Consider the following 25,996-nt stretch of genomic DNA (forward strand, 5'->3'; position numbering starts at 1 on the left):
TCTCTTCTTCCTTCAGCTTCAGTGTCTTCATCTATCCTCTACCCAGTCCTTCATATCTTTCCATTCCACAGGTTCTTTTGTGGACTCGTCTTCCCATTTCAACTGAGCTTCCAAATCCATTTTTAGTTTTCCCACTGACTACAAAGACTCTTATCAATAACTATTCTCCAACAGGAAATAATAGGCTTGGAGAATATTCTATAAAATTGGAGCAGCATAGCCAAAGGGTGACTGCGATTTATAGGCAGCAGTTAGTTTTATCCGTTTTTCCGTAGTTTTAGACATATAGTAAAACCTAAGATGCTAATTCCACAGCTGTTCTTTTCGGACTCTTTCATTTAAAAGATCCAGCTGCTCTTCTCCAGTTTTAGGGAGCGCACACTGATTTCCCAGAAGTTCCATTGTATAAATAGTCCCCATCTGCTCCACAATCTCTCTCTGCCATATACAGAGCCATAACAGAAAAATTATCAACACGCACCTTGCTTTTCACTCCAGTTTATTAAAATGTAAGGGTTTTTCTTTAATCGCTGAAGTCACGTTAAATACAATCCCACTGGAGAGCCAAACTCCATCTCTTCCCTCCATTCTGGGCTTGCCAGCTCCTTGATCCAATGCCAGGCTGGCCAACACATGGCCCTCTGAGTTCTGGGCAAGGGCATCAGGCTGCGAGACCTACACAAAACTGCAGACAGCAGCAGAAAACAAAATGGCAGCAGGCCAGGGCAGAAATGGGGCTTGACCCCTCAGAGCCAGAACCAGCCTGACCTAAGGGGCAGTTGAGCTCTCCTTGCAAGAGCTGCAATCATTCCCTTTCCCCTTTGATCCTAAGCAGCGGCTAAAGCAGCCCGAGTCACGGTTTCCATGAAGAGTGTCACAGGACAAATAGAATACAACAGGGATCCCTTAGCCCTCCCACCCACTTAATGAGCAGCTGCAAACCAAAGTCCAGAAGACTGATTTAGTTGCTCCCCAAACGGAGCAATCCTTAGGGGCTGGCTAGCACTGCGTCCCCCAGTGGTCCCACAAACCAGACACCCAGCCTCCTCTCCACATCAACACCACCCCATCTTTGCTGATGTTTCTGAGAACCCTCCTAGCTGTCTTGGCAGCCACCAGGCAGGAACTGGGCCCCGAGCCATCCTGCCTGCCAGCCCTTGTCGCCTGAGAGAGAGGTCGAGCTTCCCCTCAACAAACAGAGCAAGACAGCCCCGGAGTGGGATTGGACGCCGCCCATTTCCATTCTCTTCCACCATCCCCAGTGCCATCTGTAAAGCCAGCCAGGACACCCGAGGTTCAGAGCCTAAGCAGTCATCTTCAGCTCTCCTCTGCCATGTCAGGAAGTGAACGTAGGGAAGCGGATGGGCTGAGAGAGGCAGGGGAGAGCTTGGCCTCATGTACTGTTGCCCTGCTCCTGCTCGAAGAGCACCATGGCCAGTTGGGACCGGGAGCCCAGGCCCTCCAAGCTGCTCTGCACGCAACGGTGATACTGCTCCTCGCTCAGCCGGGGATTGCAGATCTGGGGCCTGAAGGGCTGCAGGAGGGCAGGCTCGACCGCACGGAAGACATGCAGATTGGAGTATTTGACGAAAAGGTCGTAGATGTCCATGGTCTCCAGGAGATCCTCGTTGTCCTGGGCGTCGGCTGCCATCCGGGTGCGTGCCGCCATATAGTCAGCATTGTAAAAGCAAGCTTCATTGAAAACCTCGCGATCAAAATGGCCAGCGTCGCGCACTAGGTCTAAGCCAGAAAGCGGGGGAGGCTGGTTGTGGAAAGCAATTGTGGGGTTGTAGCCCTGGAAATGGATGGGGAAGAAGACCTGCCAGCTGTTGATGGTGTTCATGCGGCATCGGTTGAGGAACTCAGTGGTGACTTCAGTGCTCACTCCAGCCACGAAGAAGAGCGTGTCTACAGGATGCTTCTTTGAGATGATGTCCATCACCTTAATCTGGGAGGGCACGTCCGTCTTTACACTAATCCAAGGAATCTTCACCTGAGGGTGGCGCCGCTCGTACTCTGTGATGTGTGCTTTCACCGCCCCAAAAACATCATTCTGAGCCACCTTCTGGGCTTCGAAAGGATCATAGATGAAGAGGAAGGTCAACACGGCATTCTCGGAGTTCTCAAAGGCTGCTGCAGCGTAAATGTCAAGGAAATGGGCAGCGTAGTCTTTTTCTGAGGCTGTCAGGGGCAAGATGACATTGACCCGGCTGGCTTCTGTTACATAGGGCATGGGGATAATCTCTACCTCACTAAGAGGGCGCAGGAGATGCACACGTTTGACCAAGGAACGGCTGTGCCCCTTCTGGGTCACAACCTCCAACTGCAGATCCAAGGTGTACTCCATGCCCCGGGTAGGATCGAAACGACGGTAGCCGTTTAGTAGCTGCTGCTTGCGCACATGTAGCACCGGCTGGTATCGGCGGTTCAGCTCTTCCACGGCCGCGGCAACCACGTCGGCTACATCAGCTGCGTCTGCCCCTTGGAGCTCACACTTGGGAGCCCCATCCACACAGGAAAAAGCCGCCTCTTCGGTGAAATAATCCCAGTGAAGCACCTCAAAACGGGTCTTTGGCTGGAAAGGTGGAGGAATGCCGATAGGCCACGTGCTACTCAGCTCCCCATCTGCAGAAAGGCTGCTGGTATTCTGGATCTCCAGCTGCAAAAACAAGGTAAGAAAATTAAGGTAAGTTCAGAAACATTTTCTCGGCTAAACCCCAAAAGGGCCCTAAGACTTAGACTCAGATGTGACCATGCTGATTCCCATGAACAGTAACAGACCTCATCCGTAATTGATTTGGGTGCTGCTAATGCCTGCCCCAACCCTGTTGGGGCAAGGGAAGAAAAGGCTGATGGGTGAAGTCTTACCCCAAGTCTACATACTGACTCCAATTCAAATTTCCCAGACTGAAAGCCACTTCCTACAATTCCCTCCCCACGCTGGCCACTGAATTTCTCTGCTTCATAGCAGGAAAGACGGATCAGGAAACACCCAGGGTTGCAGCCTTATGTTGTTCTGCCACCTGGTGGCAGCATGTCCACAATCACAGCTCAATTCTGGAGATCACATCTCCCTCTCCCTCTCCCAGGGGCTAAAAAGAAGCTATTTAGAATTTGTTGTTGCTGTTGTTAGTTGCGAAGTCGTGTCCGACCCATCATGACCCCGTCGACAACCTTCCTCCAGGCCTTCCTGTCCTCGACCATCCTCTGGAGTCCATGTAAGCTCACGCCTACTGCTTCAGTGACTCCATCCAGCCACCTCGTTCTCTGTCGTCCCACTTTTTATAACTCAATCCTGTTTACACTAGAACTTCTTTTCCTTTTGGAATTGTCTTGACTGAGCCTAGGATGTTTGCATTCAAAACTAATGTCTACACAGCACAATTATTCTTTGCTGTTTGACTTGAAAACGTGGTCCAGATTATATTTCTGCACGCTGTAATTTCATTCTCAATTTATCCAATGTGTACAATTCCCCCAAAGCCTAATCACAGCAATGCTGGTCTGTATGGATATATGCTTCTTGGATCAACAAGTGTTATTTACGGTAAATGCCCAATGACAAAATGTGAGAAGGGGTCACTTTCTTCTCATTCTCTGCCCCTCAATCTTTGCTTTGCTTAATTCTGCTTCAGTGAGCTACTATTTTCCTGGCAGTGTCACATCTCTCTGCTTTCATAGCATAGACGACTCGGAGTATGGAAGGGAAAGGCACATGATACATTCAGCCAAGAGCAATGCTCAAAATAGTTAAGTGCCTTATTTTGATAGCTTGAGGACAAATGTATACATTTGATTTTTGTAATCCACTGGGCAGGAAAAGAAACTATTGAGCACGGATTAGGAATCATTTAACCTTCACAAGGCCCAAACAACCCAATTTTCTAAGTAGCACCTTCATTATGAAACATCCATCGAAGTCTGCAGAAGCCTTCAGCCATCTCCTGCAGTGCGAACAACATTGGAGGCTTTGATGTTTGAGACACTAAGCCTTAAAGCCAAGCCTCCTTTTATAGGTCTTCAATTCCACGGCACTAAAATTCCACTGTCTGGTTTTTTATGGTATATTGCATTTAATTTATGCCACATTAGCTACTGAATGCTTATTATGGTGGCATGCACGTGTCAAATTAGTGATTCCTCAAAAATAATTCCAATTTAATCTGGCCCCGGGCTCAGTTCTGCCATCAAAGCTTGCACAACGTACTTGCTTCTATTATGATACAATCCTCTGGGTGTACATTTCTGTCAAATGGTTGGTCTAGACATAAAAACTCCCTGAACAGACTGGATGTAGCATTAGCGACAGAACTTCAAGATCCTTTAATACGGCAACCTCCCCTCACCTTCTACTTGCTCACTACTTAGAAAGAGACCTAAATCTAAAACATAAATTATATCTTACTCTGCAACAAGTTAGGAGTGAGATTATTAGCACAATATTTATCAGAGGGAGTTTACAATGGCATTTATTAACCTTTGGAAACTATTTTTCAAAATTCAGGGAAAAGATCATAGCATTTGGATTTTTGTTAACTGCCCAATTAATACATTCTAATCATTAAATGTAGCAGATTCATTTAGTTAGGAGCAGACACAATAAATTACAGAATCATGGGGCTGGAAGGGACTTCAGGAGACTTCTAGTCCACCTCTAGGAGCCTTGTACCATCCCAGTCAAATGGTTGTCCAGTCTATTCTTGAAAACATGGTAGTACAGTGGTCTAAACCACCCTGTTATTAAGACCAGCTGCCTGCAATTACTGCAGGTTCGAATCTCGCCAAGGCTCAAGGTTGACTCAGCCTTCCATCCTTTCTAAGGTAGGTAAATTGAGGACCCAGTTTGTGGGGGCAATAAGCTGACTTTGTATAAATATACAAAAGGATGAAGGCTATTGCTTAACGCATTGTAAGCCGCCCTGAGTCTCCGGAGAAGGGCGGCATATAAATCAAATTTTTTTAAAAAAAAAAACCTCGCGTGATGGACCATCCACGACCCCAGGAGGCAAGCTATTCCATTGATTAATTGGTCTCACTGTCAGAAAATTTGTCCTACGTTGGATCTCTCTTTGACAAGCTTCTATCCATTACTTGTTGTCCTGCCCTCTGGTGCCCTGTAGAATAAGAATAACTCACTTCTCTCTCCTTTGTGACAACTCCTCAAGTACTGGAAGATAGTTATCATGTCCCCCTAATCCTTCTCTTCAATAGGCTAGACATGCCTGGCTTCCTCAACCGTTTCTCCTAGGATTTAGCCTCCAGACCCTTTGATTATTTAGAGTAAAATAGTTACTCCTGTAGTTTATCTACTCAGATACCAGCCAATGGTCAGCATTTACACCTTATCTTGGTGACAACTGAATACCAGCCATGCTTCCTTCCCAAGGGGTTTTCAAAGACTTAATTCATCCAAGCAGCAGGTTCTCTTTCTATTCCCCACTGAAAACAGCCTCCCTAAAAGGATAGGCTTTCTTTCTTCCTCTTTCTCTATTTTGGTCCAGTTACTTTAAAATGTGTTTTCATTTTTATTGCTCGAAAGACTGCACGTAAGTTAAACGAAACAGTTTATAAATATAGTGGAGACCTGATAGAAATAAATCACATAAATATCTATTGTAACCCAAGGCAGTAGACTCCTATATTAATTCACAGCAATAGAAAGAATGAAAGAAAACCTGTAATAGTGAAAAATATTAGTATAATACTATTAAATGAAACATGATGTATTACAACGGACAATGTCTTGATGATTCCATATTTTGCAAGCCTGCATTTGGGTCTTCGTATTTTGCTGGTTTTGACATAAACTAAAAGAGTAACAGTAGAGCTATGAAGGCATTAGTCACGCCAAAAACCTCTTTGCTTCTAGAATTCACAGTTGCAGACTATGAGTCAAGATTAATTTTGGGAGCCAGCGCTAGGCTCAGCAGTGAAATTAGCAACAACAGACTCCTGTCTGGACTCATCTGGCAGCTTTCCTGAAGCAAGCTAACTTCTACGTTCTTCCTTTGCCAAATTTCTAATAAGGAAACTGCTATAAGAATGCACACAGTAAGATTCAATGGGACAAATTATTATGGGAAAAAATTCTTATTTTATCTACTGTGTTTCCCCGAAAATAAGACCCTGTCTTATATTTTTTTGAACCTTGAAATAAGCGCTTGGCCTTATTGCTATGCACTGAAAAGTCCAATTGGGCTTATTATCAGGAGATGTCTTATTTTGGGGAAAACAGAATAGGTAAGACACTTTTAATTTCCACATTTTAAAAAAAAAACTAACATGCTGACAGTGAAATGTCAGCAAATACATCTAAATCAGGGGTGCCAAACTCATGGTGTCAGGTTGTTGTTGTTGTGATTATTGCGACTTTCCCCCCTTCGCTAAACCGGGGGTGGGCGTGGCCAGCGCATGTTGCATCTGGCCACAGGCCACAAGTTTGATACCCCTGATCTAAACTTTCAGAAGCCAACATTAACTGAAAACCTGCATGTTGTTGATCCATCAGAGAATCAAAGTTGTTGGTTCACTATATGTCTGCTTAGTGGGGGTAGAGGGGGGGAAGGTTAATCCTTCTTCTGCCTACTCATTTATCCCTGCAAATCAAGAATAATAACTTTTTCTCCAAAGATGTTGAGACTCTAGGAAAAGTTCAGAAAAGAGCAACAGATGATTAGGGGACTGGAGGCTAAAATATAGGAAGAAGGTTTGCAGGAATTGGGCATGTCTAGTTTCATGAAAAGAAGGACTAGGAGTGACGTGATAGCAGTGTGCCAATATTTGAAAGGCTGCCACAAAGGAGAGGCCGCCAAAGCACATGAGGGCAGGACAAGAAGCAATGGATGGAACCTAATCAAAAAGAGAAATCAAGCTAGAACTAAGGAGAAATTTCCTGACAGTTAGAACCATTATTCAGCAGAATGACTTGCTTCCAGAAATTGTGGGCACTCCATGACTAGAAGTTTTCGAGAAGAGACTGGACAACCATTTGCCTGAAATTATATTGGGTCTCCTGCTTGAACTGGGGGTTGGACTAAAACAGGGATCTCCAACCCCCCAGACCATTGGGAACCGGGTCGTGGAAGTGGTTGGCGAGCGCATGCGCAGCTCCATTTGTGTGAGCGATGGGCGCAAGCGCAAACGCCCGCTGTCCACACAGAACCATCCCCTGCCCCCCTGCCAAGCCAGAAAGTTTGTGGACCGCTGGACCAGAAGACCTCCAAGGTCCTTTCCATCTCTGTTATTTCGTTAGCATATCAAATGTAATCTGAGTACAAGAAAAGGCTTTTGCGAGGAACAGTGGTCAGGAGAAAGAGGAAGCCCATACACAAGCAAATAAACCCCAAATTTTCCTTCAAAATCTGACCCTTTCTCCTATATAGCTGATTTTCAGGAGAAAACCAACCAGTCAGAATTCAGAGCTCTGGTGAACATAGAGATCAATTTACCGATGTGCCACTCAAGACTAAAATAATCTCTTTAGCTGTACTGCTTAATGAGTTGAGAATGTGGCAGGGGATAAGGAAAGCTAAGAAGCAGACAGGAAAATATAGATGTCAATATTCTCTATTTAGAAAGTAGAATGTAGCTTCTGGAATTCTTTCCAGCCCCTTCATAGCAGCTTCACTCTAGATGCGGAGACAGGAGGAAACGGGTTCAGACCGTAACAGAAGGCAACATTCTGAGCAGCCGCCTAACTGCCTCTCCCACAAGGATCCATGGAAGAACTTTTTCTGCATTTCCTTTCTCCCTAGCCTGATCCAGATCATTTTCAAACTCAGTATTTCTTTAACATGCTAAATTTGGTCCTCTTTTGTTCAGTTTTTGAAGAATTACAAATGGTCCTTGCTTAACAACCACTTGTTCAGTGACCATTGAAATGGACGATGGCACTGAACATGTGATACTTATAACAGGCCCTCAGAATTCCAGCTGTTACAGCATTCCTGCATACGTGATTACCATTTGCAACTTTCTTTGTTGGTTCCGACAAGCAAGATCAGTGGGGAAGCCAGCAGGAGATTGCAAATAGAGACCACATGATGCCCTCGCTTAATGACCTGCGGGTATTTGCTTAACAATGGCAACTGGGAGTGCCAGAATTGCCATCACTATGCAGGACAGTGCCAGAATTGCAGCTACTAAGAAATCCCAATTGTTGTAACTAACCAAGGACTACTGGTACTTTGGTACAGGACAACAGGTAGATGGACAGCCCCTTTACATAATTTATTTCCAACATTCTATTGAGTTCAAAAAAATATAGCAGCTTGACATTGCCCGCATTAGAGAAGATACATTTTCAGTAGCCGGGTAACAGAAGGCAGAATTGCCAACAATTATCGGAGCCAGAACCAGAGCCAGAAATGGATGGCACAAATTTTCTCTCTTGTCTTTTTTCAATATCCCAACTTCTTCTTTCTTCTTATTAGAAGAAGGAACAAAGTGAACCTGAGATCTAGCCAAAGGACAGCTGGTCTACTTCTATCTTAACAGATATGAGAGGGGGAGTAGCTCTGATTATAATTCTTCCCAATTCCTCAGAGATGTTGAATTCCAATTCCCAGAATTCCACAAAATGGCACACTGGGTGTAGAATTTCAGGAGCTGAAGTCCACCAGGTTAAAGAAGAACGTTCTCGTATGGGTACTGCTCAACATGACTGATTTTTCTGATAAATGAAAGCTAGGAATGTGTCAAAGGGACCCTTGGATCAGCCGCTCATAGGCCTAGAATCTCAAAGCCTGGCCACCTTACCTGTAGCTGCTGGATCTCTTGATAAGTGTGCTCCAGCTCTACACGAGCAAAATGTCTGTGCAGCCGATACATCTGGAGAGGGTCCAGCACTGGGTGAACAGTGAATGCAGCATTGAATTGTGGATCACTCTCCTTTTCAGGGTCTGTGTTCTTCCCAAGCTCAAAGTAATGGTAGCGTAAACCCTGGCAGAGGAGAGGGAAAGAAGCACATCAGTCTGGGAATTCAGCCTTTCCAGCAAATATACCCAGAGGCTAATCAGCACCTCTCTCTGTTTTGCTAGCAAAACAAAAGACTGCTGAAGAAGCTCAGCATTCAGCTGGAGGGCAGATATGACCAAGAACGTATTTCATAGTATACTGTTCTCTCAAGTTACTCCTGATCTTTGAATACTGCCTTCTTTGAATAAAAACATCTAGTGGCCAAATCATTCTTGTTCTTTGCTTTTTACTTATTTCACCACTCTTCAAGTCATCCTGCTCCTTGGTCTCGGGATAGGATGGGATGGAACTGAACAATTTTTAAAATATGTTTTTCTTTTATTTAGCTCTCACTGGGAACAGAAAGAGTACTAATTACTTTAAGACTCAAGGGCTCCTCACAATGAGCGACAGCACCAGAACATTGCTTCCCTTTTAACCAGAAAGAAATTTTTTTGCCCAAACTAAAATTGTAGTTACAACTACAAAAACAACAGTTAAATAGCATCCTCTCAGTGAAAAGGTCCCAACAGGAAACATGTTCCACCAAAAGCAGCTCCTCTTTCAAAACGATTCAGATTTAAAAACAAAAACCCAACTCACTTCTCTTTGATTTTAAAAGCCCAATGAGGTTTTAAGATAACTTGAATAGGAAATATCTGATAACTCTTTGAACCCTCATGTGATAATTAGTATAACTTTATTGTCATTGTACGTATATACACAGTATACCCATACAACGAAATTCACATAACACCCAAAGTCCAGGCCCAACACACATAACAATCCCCAAACACCCTCCCACCCCCCACAAATTCCCCACTCCTGAACCACCCAAAAATCTAAAAGCAAAGAGTTTCCCCTCTTTTCCTTTTCTCAAAAACAGTGACTGTGAAGGTATCGCACAGGCCAAGCTCTTCCCACAGAAGGAGGAAACGAGGCATGGCCACCTCAGAGGGAAGAAAGCCTCACCTCCTGCTCCGACACGCAGTCTACTCCCGTGTAGTCGATGATACAGCGGCCCAGCCACTCATCAGGGCGTGCGCTCAAGATATCATTCCGGCAACTTTCCAAGTGAGGCTGCAAACGCAGGAGCAAAGCTCGAGAAAGCAGGTAACCAAAGCCACCGTAGCAGTAGTGTCCCTGAGTGTCCCCGCCAATGAACTCCTCAGGTCGGCCCATGTAGAGCAGAGTGTCGATGCTGAGATGAGAGGCCAAGTGGTTCACCCGATGGGCTTCGACGTAAGTATCATCCTGCACCAGGAACACCCAATCGAAGTCAGACAGGTAATGGTCTATCACGTATTTGACAGTCTGGTACATGTTCCATATGGGCCTCTCATCTCCGTGCGTCACCACCGTCATGCCATGGGGCACCTTGCGCCCCCGGGTGCCTGTGAAGTAGATCAGGCGCTCCAGCCGGTGGCCTAGCGTACGATTCACTGCCACGGCCAGGGAGTTCAACGTGTTCTTTGAGGTCAGCACACCCACAAAGAGACGCTGCCGCATGCCCAGCTCTGTGCTGATATATCGGGTCCTTCAGGAGTAGAGAGGGAATGCAGAAGAAATGAAAAGAAAAGAAAACAAGACAGTTAAGTCTCCTCTCCTCCAACAATCACACCTTTCCAATCAAGGAAAGGGCACCTCAGCCCTGCAATTCATAGCAATTGGCCAATCTCTAAAAGATGTGCAAACAGTTTCATTATCAAAACGTCCCAGTCCTAACATTTTTTGTTCCAATCATATAAGAAATGATCCAATGCCAAATAGCCTGTTCCCATTTTACCAGCAAGGTCAGAATAGCATTTGAAGGTTGGGATGCTTAAAGGACAAAAATGTTTTACTTATTTCACTAATCACCTTCAGGTTATTTGAAGATTAGGCACCACCACCTAGTGGAAGTTAGGCACTGACAACCGACATATTTGGAGAGCCAGTTTTTCCATAAAATCCACTGTTTTCATCCCTGCTTGCTCATGCACAGAAGAATCTGCATTAGGTAAAATCTGCTTTTTTTGTGTGCTGTAGTTGTAGCATATATAATGCCTGTGAAAATACAGACTCCATATGGTTGAGGAAAATCATGTTGATCTTCACCCAACCAAGGAAGGTAACAAGAGATTATATTTGGGTGGGAAAAACTGATGAGACTTCCGTATTTATATAAAAATCATAATCCCTATGCCTAAACTATAAAAAAGCAGTTTCCATGCACTGGAACCATGTACACATAATCCTTTATATAAATAAATACGATTTACAGTGAACTGATATTGTGTGACCTGCTCCTATTCACTTCACCAGTTAATCAGCCATACCCTGCTCCTTCCCAACAATCAATGGTCATTAGACACACTTACTCTTGTTATTGCATATATTAGTACTACACACAGGTTCACCCTATTATCTTTACTTCTGCTGCATTCTATCTTCTTTCTCTTCCCATCATCACATTTCTGATCTGGAAGCTACACCCCCAGGTGGGGAGGAAGGCTTCATACTTTTGGCTATCCTACTCTGTAAAATACCACGTACATTACTGTTGCTTCATCAGGAGTAATGCTGTATATTCCATTAAGTAGAGAGCCAGGTTAAAGACACCAGATTAGGAACCAGGAAAGTTCTGGTCCCATTTTAGGCACAAAGCCATATGGATTACTTGGGCCAGTCATTCTCTCTCATCCTTAGGAAGAAAGCAGTGGCAAACCACTTACAAAAATGCTGCCAAGAAAACTATATTTATTTATTTATTAGTTTGATTTATATGCCGCCCTTCTCCGGAGACTCAGGGCAGCTTACAATGCATTAAGCAATAGCCTTCATACTTTTGTATATACCTGCTTAGTAGGGCTTTTTTGCCCCCCCCCCCAGTGGTGTTCTTTTTTATACAAAGTCAGCTTATTGTCCCCACAAACTGGGTCCTCATTTTACCTACCTCGAAAGGATGGAAGGCTGAGTCAACCTTGAGCCTGGTGAGAATTGAACTTGTAGTAATTGCAGGCAGCTGGCAGCTAAATGATACTTTTAACAGTAGTTTAGTCTGCTGCGCCACCAGGCTCCTTTTTATAGGGACTAGTCCAGTCAGGGCCAGGAATCAACACTTATTTAAAGGATACTTACATTACATTACATTACATTACATTACATTACATTACATTACATTACATTACATTACATTACATTACATTACATCAACCTGTTGCATTTTAGCAAAAGCTAAAATCCTACTTGATTCGAAGAGCACTGTACTATGCTTACAAAAATGTTAAACATCACTGTGTTTGTAGCAATGTTGCAGAATGTTATGCTGTGTTAAGACATTGGGCTCCCTACAATTAAGTACAGTAGATGCTTCCAACCAGCTAACTATCGAGTGCTGGGTAAAGAAGAAAAAAAACCTTTTAAACTTTTAATGTGTTGCAAAGTATCTGTTTTCAAATGAGATGCTGTGAGAGGGGCCTCTTTTGGAAACCCATGAACAAGGGGATGACCGTAACAGGTCAAGAGTCTGGAGGGCATTAGGGATCCCACTGTCTGGGAAGGACTAATAATATCCTGGCAGATCAAATCAAGTTGGTAGAAGAATGTCAACTCTTTAGCCCTGCTCTTTGGAAAAGGACACAAATAGCCAAGACTTGGAGCCTATAAATTTATGTAAACAACTGTGAATCACATACACAATCTGGAACAAGCAGATTGTGGCCACCGGATCCAACTATAATTCTAGCAATGAGAGCCCAAAAAGGAGTTAGGCAAACCTCAGAACTTACCAGAGAGCAATTTTATTGCCCTCAACGTTCTTTACTCATTTCTCATTTTAAAAAACTCTCAATTTTCCTTGAGGTTTACTTTTCCATATACCGTATTTTTCAGTATATAAGACGCACTTCCCCCCTCCCCCAAAAGTGGGTGGAAATGTCTGTGCATCTTATAGAGTGAATGTTACCGAAGCCCCGCCCACCCCCACCCTTCGGCCTCTGCCTCCCAGCAATTCTTGCAGCAAACAGCAAACAGCCTGGTCAGCTTCAACACAGCCTGATTTAGCATGAGCAGCTGATTGGCAGTTGGATTGGCCTCCCGGAAAACTGCCTATCAGCTGTTCTAGGCTGTGGGAATCACCACCGCCCATTGCCACCACCTATCACCGCCTCATTTTCGACCTCCGCGCATCCCATTTTCTGCCTCCTTGTGTCCAGTTTTCGCCCTCTGCATGTCCCATTTTCAGCCTCTACACACTCCATTTTTGGCCCGTTCCAGGTGGCGGGGATAGGCAGTGGCAGCAATGGGCGGTGACGGCAATAGGCGATCCCCGCAGTCTAGGAACAGCTGATAGGCTGTATTCTGAGGGGCTGATCTAACTGCTAATCAGCTGCTCATGCTAAATCAGGTTGTGCTGAAGCTGACCAGGTTGTTTGCTGCAAGGAGGCAAATTGCTGGGAGGCAGAGGAAGATTTTTTTTCTTGTTTTCCTCCCCAAAACCTAGGTGCATCTTATAGTCCGAAAAATGTGGTAATTCTTTCCACTAAGGAAATGTGATTCCATTTTCTAGTTTTGGAAGCAGATTCCATCCAAGATGAACTATCCAGCATAACAGCAATGCCACAGTAATATCTACGTTCAGTTTCTATAACAAAAAAAAATGACTTTGTAAAGTGCCACATAGTTTGAAATCTTAAAATTGGAAGCAGCCATTTAGGCCATCAAATGTAACCCTCCCCAGTGCAGTAATCCAAAACAGAGCATCCCAGAAAGATGGATATATAGCTTCTATTCGAACATATTAAGTAAAAAGTAGCCAATTAGTAGTGGTCAAGGTAATTGGTAAACTGCACTTACGATAAGGCGTCTATTTTTAACATTCAATTGGAATCTGCCTTCCTGTAATTTAGATCTGCTATTCCATGGCCTACATTCCGGAATAAGAGAGAACATCTTCTGATGTTCCCATCATTCAGGTATTTGATGTTTTCTCAGGGCTAAGCATACCCAGTACATTTAATTTATTTTCATAGGTCTTAATTTCCAGTCCCCTGATCATTTCTATCTCTTTGCCTGATTCCTTTTTTAAAGCACATAGCATAGAACTAATCACAGTGTTCAAGACAGGTCTAACTAATGCAGAACAGAGTGGCACAATTATGTCTGCTAACTTGAATATTAGATCTTTCTTGATTCTGGGTTATGTCCATTGTATGCCCACATTCAGTTAAGAAAGTTACCAATCAAAAATGAGATTGAATGTCAAAAATGAGATTAAATTTGTTCTTGGTCAATCCATGCTGATGTCTGATAATAATACAGAAATGTTATAATAATAAATAATAAGATCTTTACAGGTCAATTTCTTTATAATCTGCTCTAGAACCTTTCCAGTTATCAATGTCAGATCAACTATCTGTAGTTTTCTGGATCTTTCTTTTCTCCTTTCTGAAGTTAGGGTCCATATTTCTCGGCATCAGACATTTCATCAAATCTCAAGTTTTTCTCAGGGACGTTATAAAAGGGTTTGGTCATCCCTCCTTTAGTACCTTTGGAAGTAGCTTACCAGGTCCTTGAAGATTTAAAGTCATTCAAAATCAAGCAGTATTGCCTCAATTTTCTATCAATGTGAAGCTTTGTCCTGCCTCTTCACCCTGCTTTTTAGATTTTCAAAATGGAACACGTTGTTTCTGTTGAAGATTTTATTAAAATAGGAGAAAATATTTCTACTATTTCTTGAGTATCTGTACCATTTTGCCTACTTCACGCAGTCTTTATTTTTGTTTTGAATGTATCTATCTATGCCAGTCTTTTTTGTTGTTGTTATTCTTACCATTTTCTACTCTGGGTGTTCATTTTCTAACAGAATTCAACTTCATCCCTCTGTGAATTGGTTTTCATTCTATTTCCTCTATGTCCTCCTTTTCATTTTCAGATTTTCAGTAAGCTTTTTGTACAGCCCCACTGGTTTTTTTTTTTTATGCCCTCCATTTTTATCTTAACTGGAATAGTTTTCAATCTTCATATTTTCTTGAAAAAGTAAAGGACAAACCTGAAAAGGGAGCAAATCTGAAAGAAGCTCATGTTTATAACTTCGCTTTACAAAGGGAAATTCAAGAACAAATTAAGAAAATAAAATTGAAGAAATCTAACGGATTAGTTTCTGAAATAAAGGACAGTCCTTTATAATAAAGGACATATGGTTAGTTGCATTCTGATGTTATATCCTTAGGAATTCCCATCCTTCTTGAGGTCTTTTTCCTATTAGCTTCTCCTCCCAAAGAATCCTATTACTGCTCTAAGTTTATTAAAATCTACCTCTGAAGATATGTGTTTGACTAATCTCAGTTTTCTATTTCTCTTAAAATCAGAAACTCCAACCTTACACTGTCACTGCCCTCCAGTGTACCTGTTACTTCCATTTCCTCAGCTAAGTCGTCTCTGTTGATTAATATCAAGTAGGAACAGATGATCATCTTGTCTTCCTTCACTATCTGAAGGAGATTATTGTTGCCAAGACAAGTCAAGGATTTCCTCAAAGGACAATGTTTGGCAGAAGTTGTCTCCTGTCAAATGTTGTGAGTAAATGATTAAGTGATTTCAAGTGATTCCGGTGTACAGTATTGTGACTACTGTATACACAACCCAGTAAGCCAGAATCCCAGCCAAAGAAATGAATCAAAAGCCATAGAGTAGGCATCCTGATCCAATCTGCTTTAGTACAGTACAGCACTCTTTCCTTCCCAGGTCAGGTGACATTGGCTGCAACTACCAGATCAGTCTCCTTGAGAGACTTAATCATAATCTCCAGTTGAACTGAATATAGCAAGGGCAGCACGAAGGGCATAGCAAGAGGAAGAAGAGGGGAGGGTGTTACAATTAGAATTCAGTGACCAAGGAATCTGTGCTGCCATCATAATTTCTTTGACACTGGGTTTGTCCATTTTTCCCAAATATGTTTGAGATTGGCAACTCATAATTTGTGAAATGCAAAGTAGTATCACCCTCTAGTCTAAACAAAGCCTCAACATTAGGAAAAGCCTATCCTGTATTTTGAAAGATCACTAAATGAAAGGAAAAATTAGAATATTAGTTTTATATATTCAGGAAGTATTGTGAGAATATAAAAGTACATAAAAACAGTATGTCATACAAATCAAGCCAATATTAAAATAAATTAAATTTATATATTCTCGTATCCTAGTTTTGCTTCAATCCTTCAAAAATGTCAGAGAGCTAATCTTACTAGTCTAATACCATCCATCACAGAATTAAAAGAAGCTTCTTTATGCCTAAAGAAGCCTATTATATGCCTAAGCATCTCTAACTATTAAAGAACACATCCGGAATTGCTAAGAGTTCATTTACTCAAGCACCAAAAAAATCAGCAATCAATTCTGTTTATAATGTCGTTTCTCGTTTTATAAAAGCAGACAACTGCTTAGTTCTGATAAATGTTGCCTGTGAATTCTTTGACTTAAAAATCATGCTGGTTTGTCTTCTTAGTTGTGAGTTGTTAAAATATCAAAAGGCAGAGCAACCTGTCAAGAATTCTGAAAGGAGGATGAGATGTCTTTCATGAATGTACAACTCTTGTTTGCTATGCTCCAGGGGATTTGATTTCCTATAACAGTTTTACTGATCCTCATAGTAAGAGAAAATACATAGGAACTGGGTCAGGCAAAGGATGGGCGAAAGCATTTACCTGGCTCAATATTAATACTACAGTGTTGGAAAACAGATGGCCTTTTTCTACGACTAGCTTCAGAGTTTTCTAATTCAAATGCAGCAGGAAGTTCTTGCTGTCCAGCCACTCCCATCTCTAACCTCATTCACAGTAGACTCATTCAAAGCCTCCACTTCCTCTTCATTGCTCTCTCCTGTGGAAACACAACTCATTCAATCTCTCCTCCCAGGACCCCTGCTGCTGATCTCACCCAGCACATAGAAATTGGATTTGGGGCCTCCAGAAGAGAAACTGAACGCAGCAGAGGGCATGATCCTAAATGTTAAGTTGTTATATATCCTCATGAAGATGGCAAAAAGGAACAAAGATGAGGAATGAAAAAAGGTTCAGATCATTGCTGTCAGAAAGTAAGGAATAAAGAATCCTGTGCACGTTGAGGATAGAGAAATAAAGTACCAATTCTGAATGGGAAGACTGCATTAGAAAGGTAAAGAGAGAACATATAGTGATAAAGACAAATTCCCAGAAGGTCATATGGCCTTCGAAGCTAGCAATTGGTAGAATTAACCACCAGTATTTATTAAATACACAGCATCTCTGTAACATTCTTGGAAGAGCAGATGTTTCTATAATTAGAGGAACTGACACTTTACTGAAAGGAAATAATAAAGTGAGCAACAATTAAGGAAACAAAAAGAACATGCAACTGGAGATTAGCAAATCTCCTACCTTCCTCCATCTGCAGTATTCTCCTTCATGCACCTATCCACCCACAATGTGGAAATCTAGAGTGACCTCAACATCATCCAACATTGCTCTGGCTGCTACACACAAAAGGGAAGGATCCCTGCAAAAACTAATGGGGATTGTCCAGATTACATAGACCTTGGAGTCTTTTGTTGCATCCTTAAGACGCTTATCAAACTTTGGTCTGAATGCCAAAGTTATGAGCAGGGATGCTGCATTAGGTGTTTTCAGGATGCAGCTGACCACAGCCCTCCTCAAAGCAAACTTAGGTAAGTACTGAGAACAAGCCAGAACAACCCCATCTAGAGACAAGAGGCTTCAATATACCATTTATGGAAAAGAAAAATTTCCAGAAAAATCCTTCTCCCAACTCTTAGCTCAGTTACCTAAAAGACCATTTCTTTCCTTTCAATTACACCAAGGTCATTATTGAGCGTTAGGAAATCACTGCACCCATTTCTTCCATTGTCCTCAAATGAGAGGAGGGACAAAAAACAAAACAAAACAGTGGAGAGATGAGTAGAGGCTACATGCCTCAATGCGCAGCCATGTGTTACCTTGAACACCACGTATCCAGGATGGTGACAGCAAGGCGTATTTTAGTTTTGTCTTTTGTCTGTCTCAGTAAGATGTGCACAATCCAACATGGCACCACATCAAAAATTATCTTTCTGCATGCCTACTCTCCTACTGCTATGGATGCAGAGAGCTTAAGTATGTCTAGGTAACCAACTACTTATCAGCTTGGCTTTTTCCCTCTTGAATTCACAAGGCATATACTACCTCCTCTGCTACTCAGCTACACAGCTGGGGACAATGGCAACTTATTTTACACAAGCACCAATTGTAGCAAGAAGACAATGAGCACCGTGCATCTAGATAACCAACTGCTTGCGTCCTAGGATAACTAGATTTTGGGTCTCTGACTCTAAACCAGTGTTTCCCAAACTTGACCCTTTGAAGATGTATGGACTTCAACTCCCAGAATTCCTCAACCAGGCATACTGGTTGGGGAATTCTGGGAATTGAAGTCCATGCATCTTAAAATAGCCAAGTTTGGGAAACACTGCTCTAAACGATCAAGTAGGATGGTAAATCACTGGAGTCCAACCATCTGGAGGGCACCTAACTACATATCCAATTTTATATCATCCTTCTTATTTCCTGTCTGGAATTTGAACTAATATATGAAGTTGGGGAAAGGGTTTTATTTTGGTTTTATACAATGACGGTATTTGCTCTGATGCAATTTTTGGGGAGCACCATGCTATCCGAAAGGGAAAGGCGACGTCAGAAGTGGAGAAAATTCCATCTTCATGAATCTCTCTTTTCCCCCAAGCTGCAAAGAGGTCCAGTCATTTCACATTGTCTTCAGAAGAGTTTAAGGCTTTGGAAGAGCACAATTCCAAATTTTCTGCCTCACAACAAATTAACTATTAATGGCAGTACAACATGATAAAACAGGACCAGATAGTTTGTAAGGCCAGAAAAGGTGCTTCTGTAATGTTTTTACCCAATTCTGTGGCCAGAAGCCTCAGACCATAAATGTATCTATAAATATGCCTCAGATGCATTTTAGCCCTCATTAGTTATTCCTGTATATAGTCAAGGTACTAATTGGAGGTGAGCAGCACTGCATAAAGAGTTTTGTTGGTTTATTCTTTAAGACAATAATAGACAAGCAATTCCTGCTCAATAAGCAGTAAATTCTTCAATCACAAGGAATGGCTGGAGGTCTACCAGAGGAATTTTGTTGGTACGGTTAATTTCCCTTTCTACTCCTTGCCACAAAATAGATGTATGAGCAGTCATAGGCTTTATAGCTGTAACTGTAACATTTGACACACTTTGCTGTGTGGATGGGGGAAGGAACTAGAGCATTTCTACAAATAACAGAAGTGGCATCAGGAGAAATGCATTTTCTCAGTACAAAGTACTCCTTCTGAGAGTTGAAATTATTCTTATCCCATCTTTTTTCCTCAGAGTATTTAAGATAGCAGACATATGAATTTGATGATTAAAAAAACAGTAGATAATAGAAAAATGAAAATTATGTCGTAAAGAGCTTAATGTGAAATTGTATTTTTATCTGCTATAAAGGAGTCGGAAGCCATTTCCAAATATTTTTTTCTTTGTTCTTCTCTGTACTTGTGGTTGTGTTCTCTCTTTTTTTATTCTTACTCATTTTTCTATCTTAATTATTAGTTTCTGTCAGTTATTTTTCTTGTTTAGAATGTAATAAAGTTATTATCAATTTTTAAAAAGTGTTAAAATGCAAAAAAAAAAAAAAAGATAATACTTAGGAATGCAGGAATACTTCTCCCTGCAAGAGAAGGGCTATCATGAAAGAATATGCCTGAATTAAATAAATTGTATAATATTTAAGAGACCTAAATACAAGTCATAAAGCACTTCATTTGCTGTTCATTTGCCTCTGTTATGAATTCACTAGCTAGATTTAGCCAGCCACTGCTTCCCAATGTCAGTTTTTCCTATCTGCAATATGGATGAATTAAAAGTAAGGGAAAGTGATCTGTAAAATCTCCCATTCTCTTTTTAATGTACATTTTAATGTAAATTTTAATTTGTTCTTAACCTGGGGTTTTAAATTTGTCTTGGGCTAAATTGATTTAATTCGACTTTACTTCTGCTCTTAAATTTTTGTATTCTATGTGTTTTATCTTGTGCCTGTTCACCGCCCTGAGTCCTTCGGGAGTAGGGCGGTATACAAATCAAATCAAATCAAATCAAATCAAATCAAATCAAATCAAATCAAATAAATAAATAAATAAATAAATAAATAAATAAATAAATAAATAAATAAATAAAATGTAAGATATTAATAGTATCTGGTTGAAATAACTAGATACTGTAGTTGCTTGAAAATAAAATAGAGATGTCTATTAGAGCTAGGCATAATTTCATACGATTTGGAAAAGTGCTTCAGACTAGATTAGATAGATGATAGATAGATAGATAGATAGATAGATAGATAATAAACAGATATAGACTATATATCTATACAGACTATCTGCCTGCCCAGACCCTGCCCATTATAGTCTTAAGTCATGATGGTCATAAAATGGGTCACCCATGTAACCGACCCAATATTTACAACTTTTTTGCAGCAGATATTAAGTAAACACCACAATCATTAAGTGAACAAATTGTTTCTTATAGGGTGGTTTTTGCCAAAAATGGAAGTAAATGCCAGTTTTGGGCAAAAACTTTGTAAAACGTGGATATGTTGACTATAGCACACTGCTGTAAATGTGGGCCAGTTGCCATGCACACAAAATGCAGTTATTGGGGGAGTGGGGGGGAGGAGGCAACCATCACAACTTCAGAACTGGGTGTCCCCAGAGAGGTCATTGTAACTCTGAATGATTGCTAAGCATCCAGGCACAAGTTGAGGACTACCTGTACAAGCAATTCAAACTTCTGCATGAACCTACAAAAAAGATGTGGCTGTTCTAATCAATGAAATAGTTAAAGCAGCACATATTTAAGGTGATTTTAAAGCCAGGTGGGAGGGAGGCTGGAGCTTGCATGCCTTAATAAATAGAACCTGAATCACTTCTTCTGCACAGTTTTTAAAATGTGTAAAGCCTTGACATATTATTTCTACATTCACTGTTCCAAAGATGGGCAGACTTCAAGCTTAAATGTGCTTCATTTTTACTAACCACACAAATCAATCAACTACTGTAAAGCAGGTTGAGGAGACAGATAACTTTCACCTCAGTATTTGTTCTGGGTATCAGTATTAAAAGGGTTCAGCCCTTTTGCCAATAAAAGAGCCTTGGTGGCGCAGCAGACTAAAGTGCTGTTAAGTAGCACCAGCTGCCTGCAATTACTGCAAGTTCAAATCTCACCAGGCTCAAGGTTGACTCAGCCTTCCATCCTTTCGAGGTAGGTAAAATGAGGACCCGGATTGTGGGGGCAATAAGCTGACTTTGTATAAAAAGAACACCACTTAGAGGGGCCGAAAGCCCTACTAAGCAGGTATATACAAAAGTATGAAGGTTATTGCTTAACGCATTGTAAGTCGCCCTGAGTCTCCGGAAAAGGGCGGCATATAAATCGAACCAATAAATAAATAAATAAATAAATAAATAAATAAAAGGGGTGGTAAGACTACTTTGGATGACTTCTTCCCTTTTTGCACTATTCTGCAGCATTATTTAGGACTGGGGGTGGGGGGGAGGCACTTCATTGTTGCTAAAGGAAACAAGGAATTAGAAACTTGTCTTAATCCTCTGCAAATCTCCCAGAAACCTAACAGCAGATCCTGATCTACTGTCCACCCTTGCATTAATAAAAAAAAAAAACCCACCGTCTGAAAATATTTTGAAAGAGCCCAAACAGTTGTGTGACTCAGCCCTCTCCTCCAGCCTTCTCAGAATAAGCCACAGCCACACTACTTAGTTTGTGGGAGCAACTGCCATCAGCACTCCTTCTCATTCTAGCCCACCTCTTTCTAAAGGAAACTATTTGCACAGAAGGACTTCCTGAACAGTGAGAGTGCAGCCCAAAGCTTTCCTGTGGGCGATCAGGTGCAGAGATCCATCAAGCTCAAGCCCCACTACCAGAGAACAACTCTGCAAAAGCAAAAACAAAACCATATGAAACCCATGAATGACAGCCCTGCAGGATCATGCTGCCCTCACCCCCCTTTTCCTCCCATCTTGGGTATCATTTAAAAAACAAGGCATAAATCCTTCTAAGCTCTTTAAAACTAGGAGTTTCCTTCAACTGTATCACAGTGATATAGGAAGCTACAACTAAATTACGATTATAAGCATACTAATCCTTCAAGAGGCGAGTTAAGCTATGACACTCACTAGTCCAGGATGTAAGATTGGATAGCTTTAAAAAAAGTCTCAGCCAAATTTATAGAGGAAAAGATTATCAATGATTATTAGTCATGCTGGTTATATGTCTACTATTGGCCACAGTTTGATTTGCTACACTGTTTACTGATTTTGACTTATAAATCTCTAACCACGTTGAGTCTATAGTTTCCCTTCATATTAGCTTTTGCCTAATTTAAAGTTTTCCACTGAGGCTTAATGGCATATCCCATTAACAAGGGGGACCCAGTCAGCAGATCTATGAACTGTAACCTTTTCTCTAGCAGCAACTCAGTTGTAAAAAAAACTCTCTTCTAGAATAAACCAAACCTCCAAGTAGTACTGGGTTTTAGCAGGGTTTTTTGGCAGGACATTTATAAATTCTGATAGTTATGGTTCACCTTTAACAAACTTTTTGTTTTTCTTATTATTTTAGTTTTTTTCTTATTTTCTTAAAAATTTGATTGTACATTGTTCTGAAGGTCCTGCTATTTTGTTCTTATTTACAGTATTATGCATAGCAAAAAAAGCCATGCATAATACTGTATATGAGAACAAAATACTATTTATTTTCTAAATGCACTTATATTATCTAATAAAGCAGTCTGCTATGGGCCATGAGACCTGGGAACCACAAATACAACTATGTTCTATATAGGCAGACCTTACAGGGAGTCAGACTACAAGACTTCAAAGCCCCTTCCAGTTCTATGAGTCTCTGTTTTGGGCAGGACAAGAATTAACAGTTCCAGTTTTATATCACTCTAAGGTTTGCATCAGGACATACTGATTTTGTCCATGAATAGTGCAGCCAGTAAATCATCTGTGGTTTGTAAACCATGTCTATATCATTTATGACTCTGGAATTCTGGTTCTGTGGGCACAAAAAACCCTCAAAAAGTTAGGGTTTTATTTCCAAGTTGGTAACTGTTTGCAATATATATATATTGGCTTCTCCTAGGTTTACAAGTCATATGAAGCTTGGTTATCCAAGCTTGTTAGTGACAGCCATTTCCAAACAGAGCCAATGGATAAACACAAGCACATGTATATGTACAGGTAGTCCTCAACTTACAACCACAACAGAGTCCAAAATTTCTGTAGCTAAGTGAGAAGCTTGTTAAGTGAGTTTTGCCTCATTTTACTTTTCTCACATTTGTTAAGTGAATCACCGCAGGCCTTAAATTAGTAACATGGTTGTTAAGTGAATCTAGTTTCCCCATTGACTTTGCTTTTCAGAAAGTCACAAAAGGGGATCACGTGACCCCAGGACACTGCAACCCTCATAAATGTGAGTTAATTGTCAAGCATCCAAATGCAAATCACGTGACCACGGGGATGCTTGCAACAGTCATAAGTGTGAAAAACGGTCCTAAGTCACTTTTTTCAGTGCCATTGTAACTTCGAACAGTCACTAAATGAACTGTTGTAAGTCGAGGACTACCTGCATTTATTTTAAAACTTTAAGACCGTCACGCTTCAAACCTTCAAAGTGGTTTCAGGTCCATTAAAACCAGAAGGTTAAACCCCTAAGCAATATGGTTTTAGTGGGACCCTAAACTGGCCCTCAAACCTTCATTTTCTTACCACGTACTTCGTGGGGCTATTCCGATGTCGTTCCGAAGACTGCTGTCATATGAAATCAGTCCTGTTGCTTAAATATTGATGCTGGTAGGCCAAGAATTAAACAGACCTACCTACAGGCCTAAACCAGTGGCTGATCCACAAAAAAAGGCCACAGGTTGTTCATAAGGCTCCCTGTTCACAAGGATGCCCAACACAAACAAATGGTGGTTACACCGAGAAGACACTCCGATCCCCTTTGGGTTCTAGACCCATCTTTTTTCTCCCCCACCCCCAAAAAACCTCCCCAGTTCCCCTTCCCCATTAGGTACCTGATGGTTTTTTTGGTAGCTTTCCCTGGGTTCAGAGGCTTGTAGGGCAGAACGCGGGGCTCAAAGCTCTGCTCGGGCTCGGTGCCTAGCCCCCCGGAGACGGAATTGGGTTTGCGGGCGGCGTTGCCTTGCCCTCCTTGATGCTGATGCTGCTCCAGGCCCCCTTCGCGGAAGCTGCCATGGCCGGGCCCACACGGCTCCTCCACCCAGGTCACACTCAGCAGGCTAAGGGTGAAACCAAGGGACACCCCAACCACCACAGGCCCCACGGGACGCAGGAGCGACAGAAGCGAAGAGAAGCGCATGGCACCGGTGGAGCAAGAGACCCGAAGGGGGTGTGGGGGGGTTAACCAAGTTAAAAGGGACAAAAGGGGGAGCAAGAGCCGAAGGAAGGTGGGTAGGGGTGGGTGGGGGGTCCTGGGTTGGAGAACCAGGGAGATCCCTCTTTAACCCGCAACACAGCACTCGTGGGGATCGGGGCAGCCGGGGACCATTCCCACGAGACGGGGGTAGGGGGGGGGACCGGCGTGGGGTCCTGCACAGAGGGAGGGGCGGCTGCAGCTAAGTAACGGAGGAGGAGGTGGGCCCGGCCCAATTCCGGAACCTTGAAGGAACAGCGCCTATTGGTCCAGCCGTTCCATGCCGGCCCTAGAGAAGAATTGCGGGGGGGGGGGCGGGGGGAGTAGGAAATCAGTCCTTCGGCTCCTCTCGCTGATCGGGAGCAGCACCGCGGAAACGTCACTCCCGCTTCTCTTGGAAGAAGTCGCCGCTGGCGCTGGCGCCGCCGTCCGACGTGTCACCCTGGATAGTCCCGCCCTCCCCGCCAAACGTCATTCGTCCGGCCGCGCCCCCTTTTCCCTCCTCAGCCAATCCCCGGGCCGTAAAAAAAAACGTGGCCCCGCCTTATTTTTTTTTCCAGGTTCCTGAGCCCGATTGAATTCGGGAGAGAGAGAGAGAGAGAGAAAGAAAGCGGGGTCGTAAAGCGGGCGCGCGGGGGGGGGGGACCTAAAGGCTCCCGCTTCGTTTGTGCAACGCCGCTCCGATTTTATTGGGTGCCGATTGCCAGGGCTCGAGGTGTTCGAGGCTTGGCATCTCTTGGAGGACGGGCAATGCATTTCCCAATCTGGATTGGTAGCGACCGTGAATCGAGGTGACATGGGTGGGATTGGAACACGCGAGACTTCTATTATGAAGCGCGCACCGTTTGCAACCGCTGGTAGTAAAGGAGCGCTTTTGAAAGAGAGGGGAGGGGGGGAGAGTGTAGGCAACCTAAATAAGCTTCCTGCACGCAGAAACCTAGCAAATTTATTTATTTATTTATTTATTTATTTATTTATTTATTTATTTATTTATTTATTTATTTATTTATTTATTTATTTATTTATTTATTTATTTATTTATTTATTTATTTATTATATTTCTATACCGCCTTTCTCCCGTAGGACTCAAGGCGGTGTACAGTCAAGAAAAATATAGACACACAAACATCATAAAATCAGGAAACTACCTGAATTTAGAATTTTTCCCCTTTCTCTCATAATTATCTAAATTATAATCACAAGCAGAACTAATGAAATAGTAAAGTTTCCTTAGAACTGGGGTTATCCTTGGGGGGAAATGTAGAATGTATTATACATTTATATAGCAGTATAAAGTAAAGATGTGATTTCTTCCCATTGTCTTCATCTGAGGGTTTTTTTTTTTCATTTCTCTGCCTAGTTTTTTTTTTTTTCATTTCAGATTTCCTCATGGTCAGGATATTCAAAGCAAGCGTATACTGATGTATGTACATATATCTTCATTCTTGTACTCAAATATCACAAATATATACACTGCTCAAACAACTAAAGGGAACAAAGCAGAAGACATCCGAGATCTGA

General features: G+C 42.1%; 1 protein-coding gene across 2 annotated transcripts; it reads right to left on the bottom strand.

The window, feature by feature from the left end:
* Positions 1–9: 9 nt before the first annotated feature.
* CHPF (chondroitin polymerizing factor) lies at positions 10–24,505 on the bottom strand. Of its 2 annotated transcripts, none has more exons than XM_070957163.1 (4): positions 24,117–24,505; positions 9,928–10,492; positions 8,758–8,940; positions 10–2,659 (listed from the first exon to the last, which is right to left on the bottom strand). In XM_070957163.1, the coding sequence occupies exons 1-4, from the start codon at positions 24,419–24,421 to the stop codon at positions 1,394–1,396; spliced, it is 2,319 nt and encodes a 772-aa protein (XP_070813264.1). In that variant the 5' UTR covers positions 24,422–24,505; the 3' UTR covers positions 10–1,393. The 2 variants fall into 2 exon arrangements, with proteins under 2 accessions (XP_070813264.1, XP_070813263.1); XM_070957162.1 differs by lacking the exon at positions 24,117–24,505 and adding an exon at positions 14,768–14,808.
* Between the last annotated feature and the right edge of the window lie 1,491 nt (positions 24,506–25,996).

Source organism: Pituophis catenifer, unplaced genomic scaffold (genome assembly GCF_029215685.1).
Source record: "Pituophis catenifer annectens isolate HBS135680 unplaced genomic scaffold, rPitCat1.0.hap2 SCAF_1, whole genome shotgun sequence".
Taxonomy (NCBI): Eukaryota; Metazoa; Chordata; class Lepidosauria; order Squamata; family Colubridae; genus Pituophis; species Pituophis catenifer.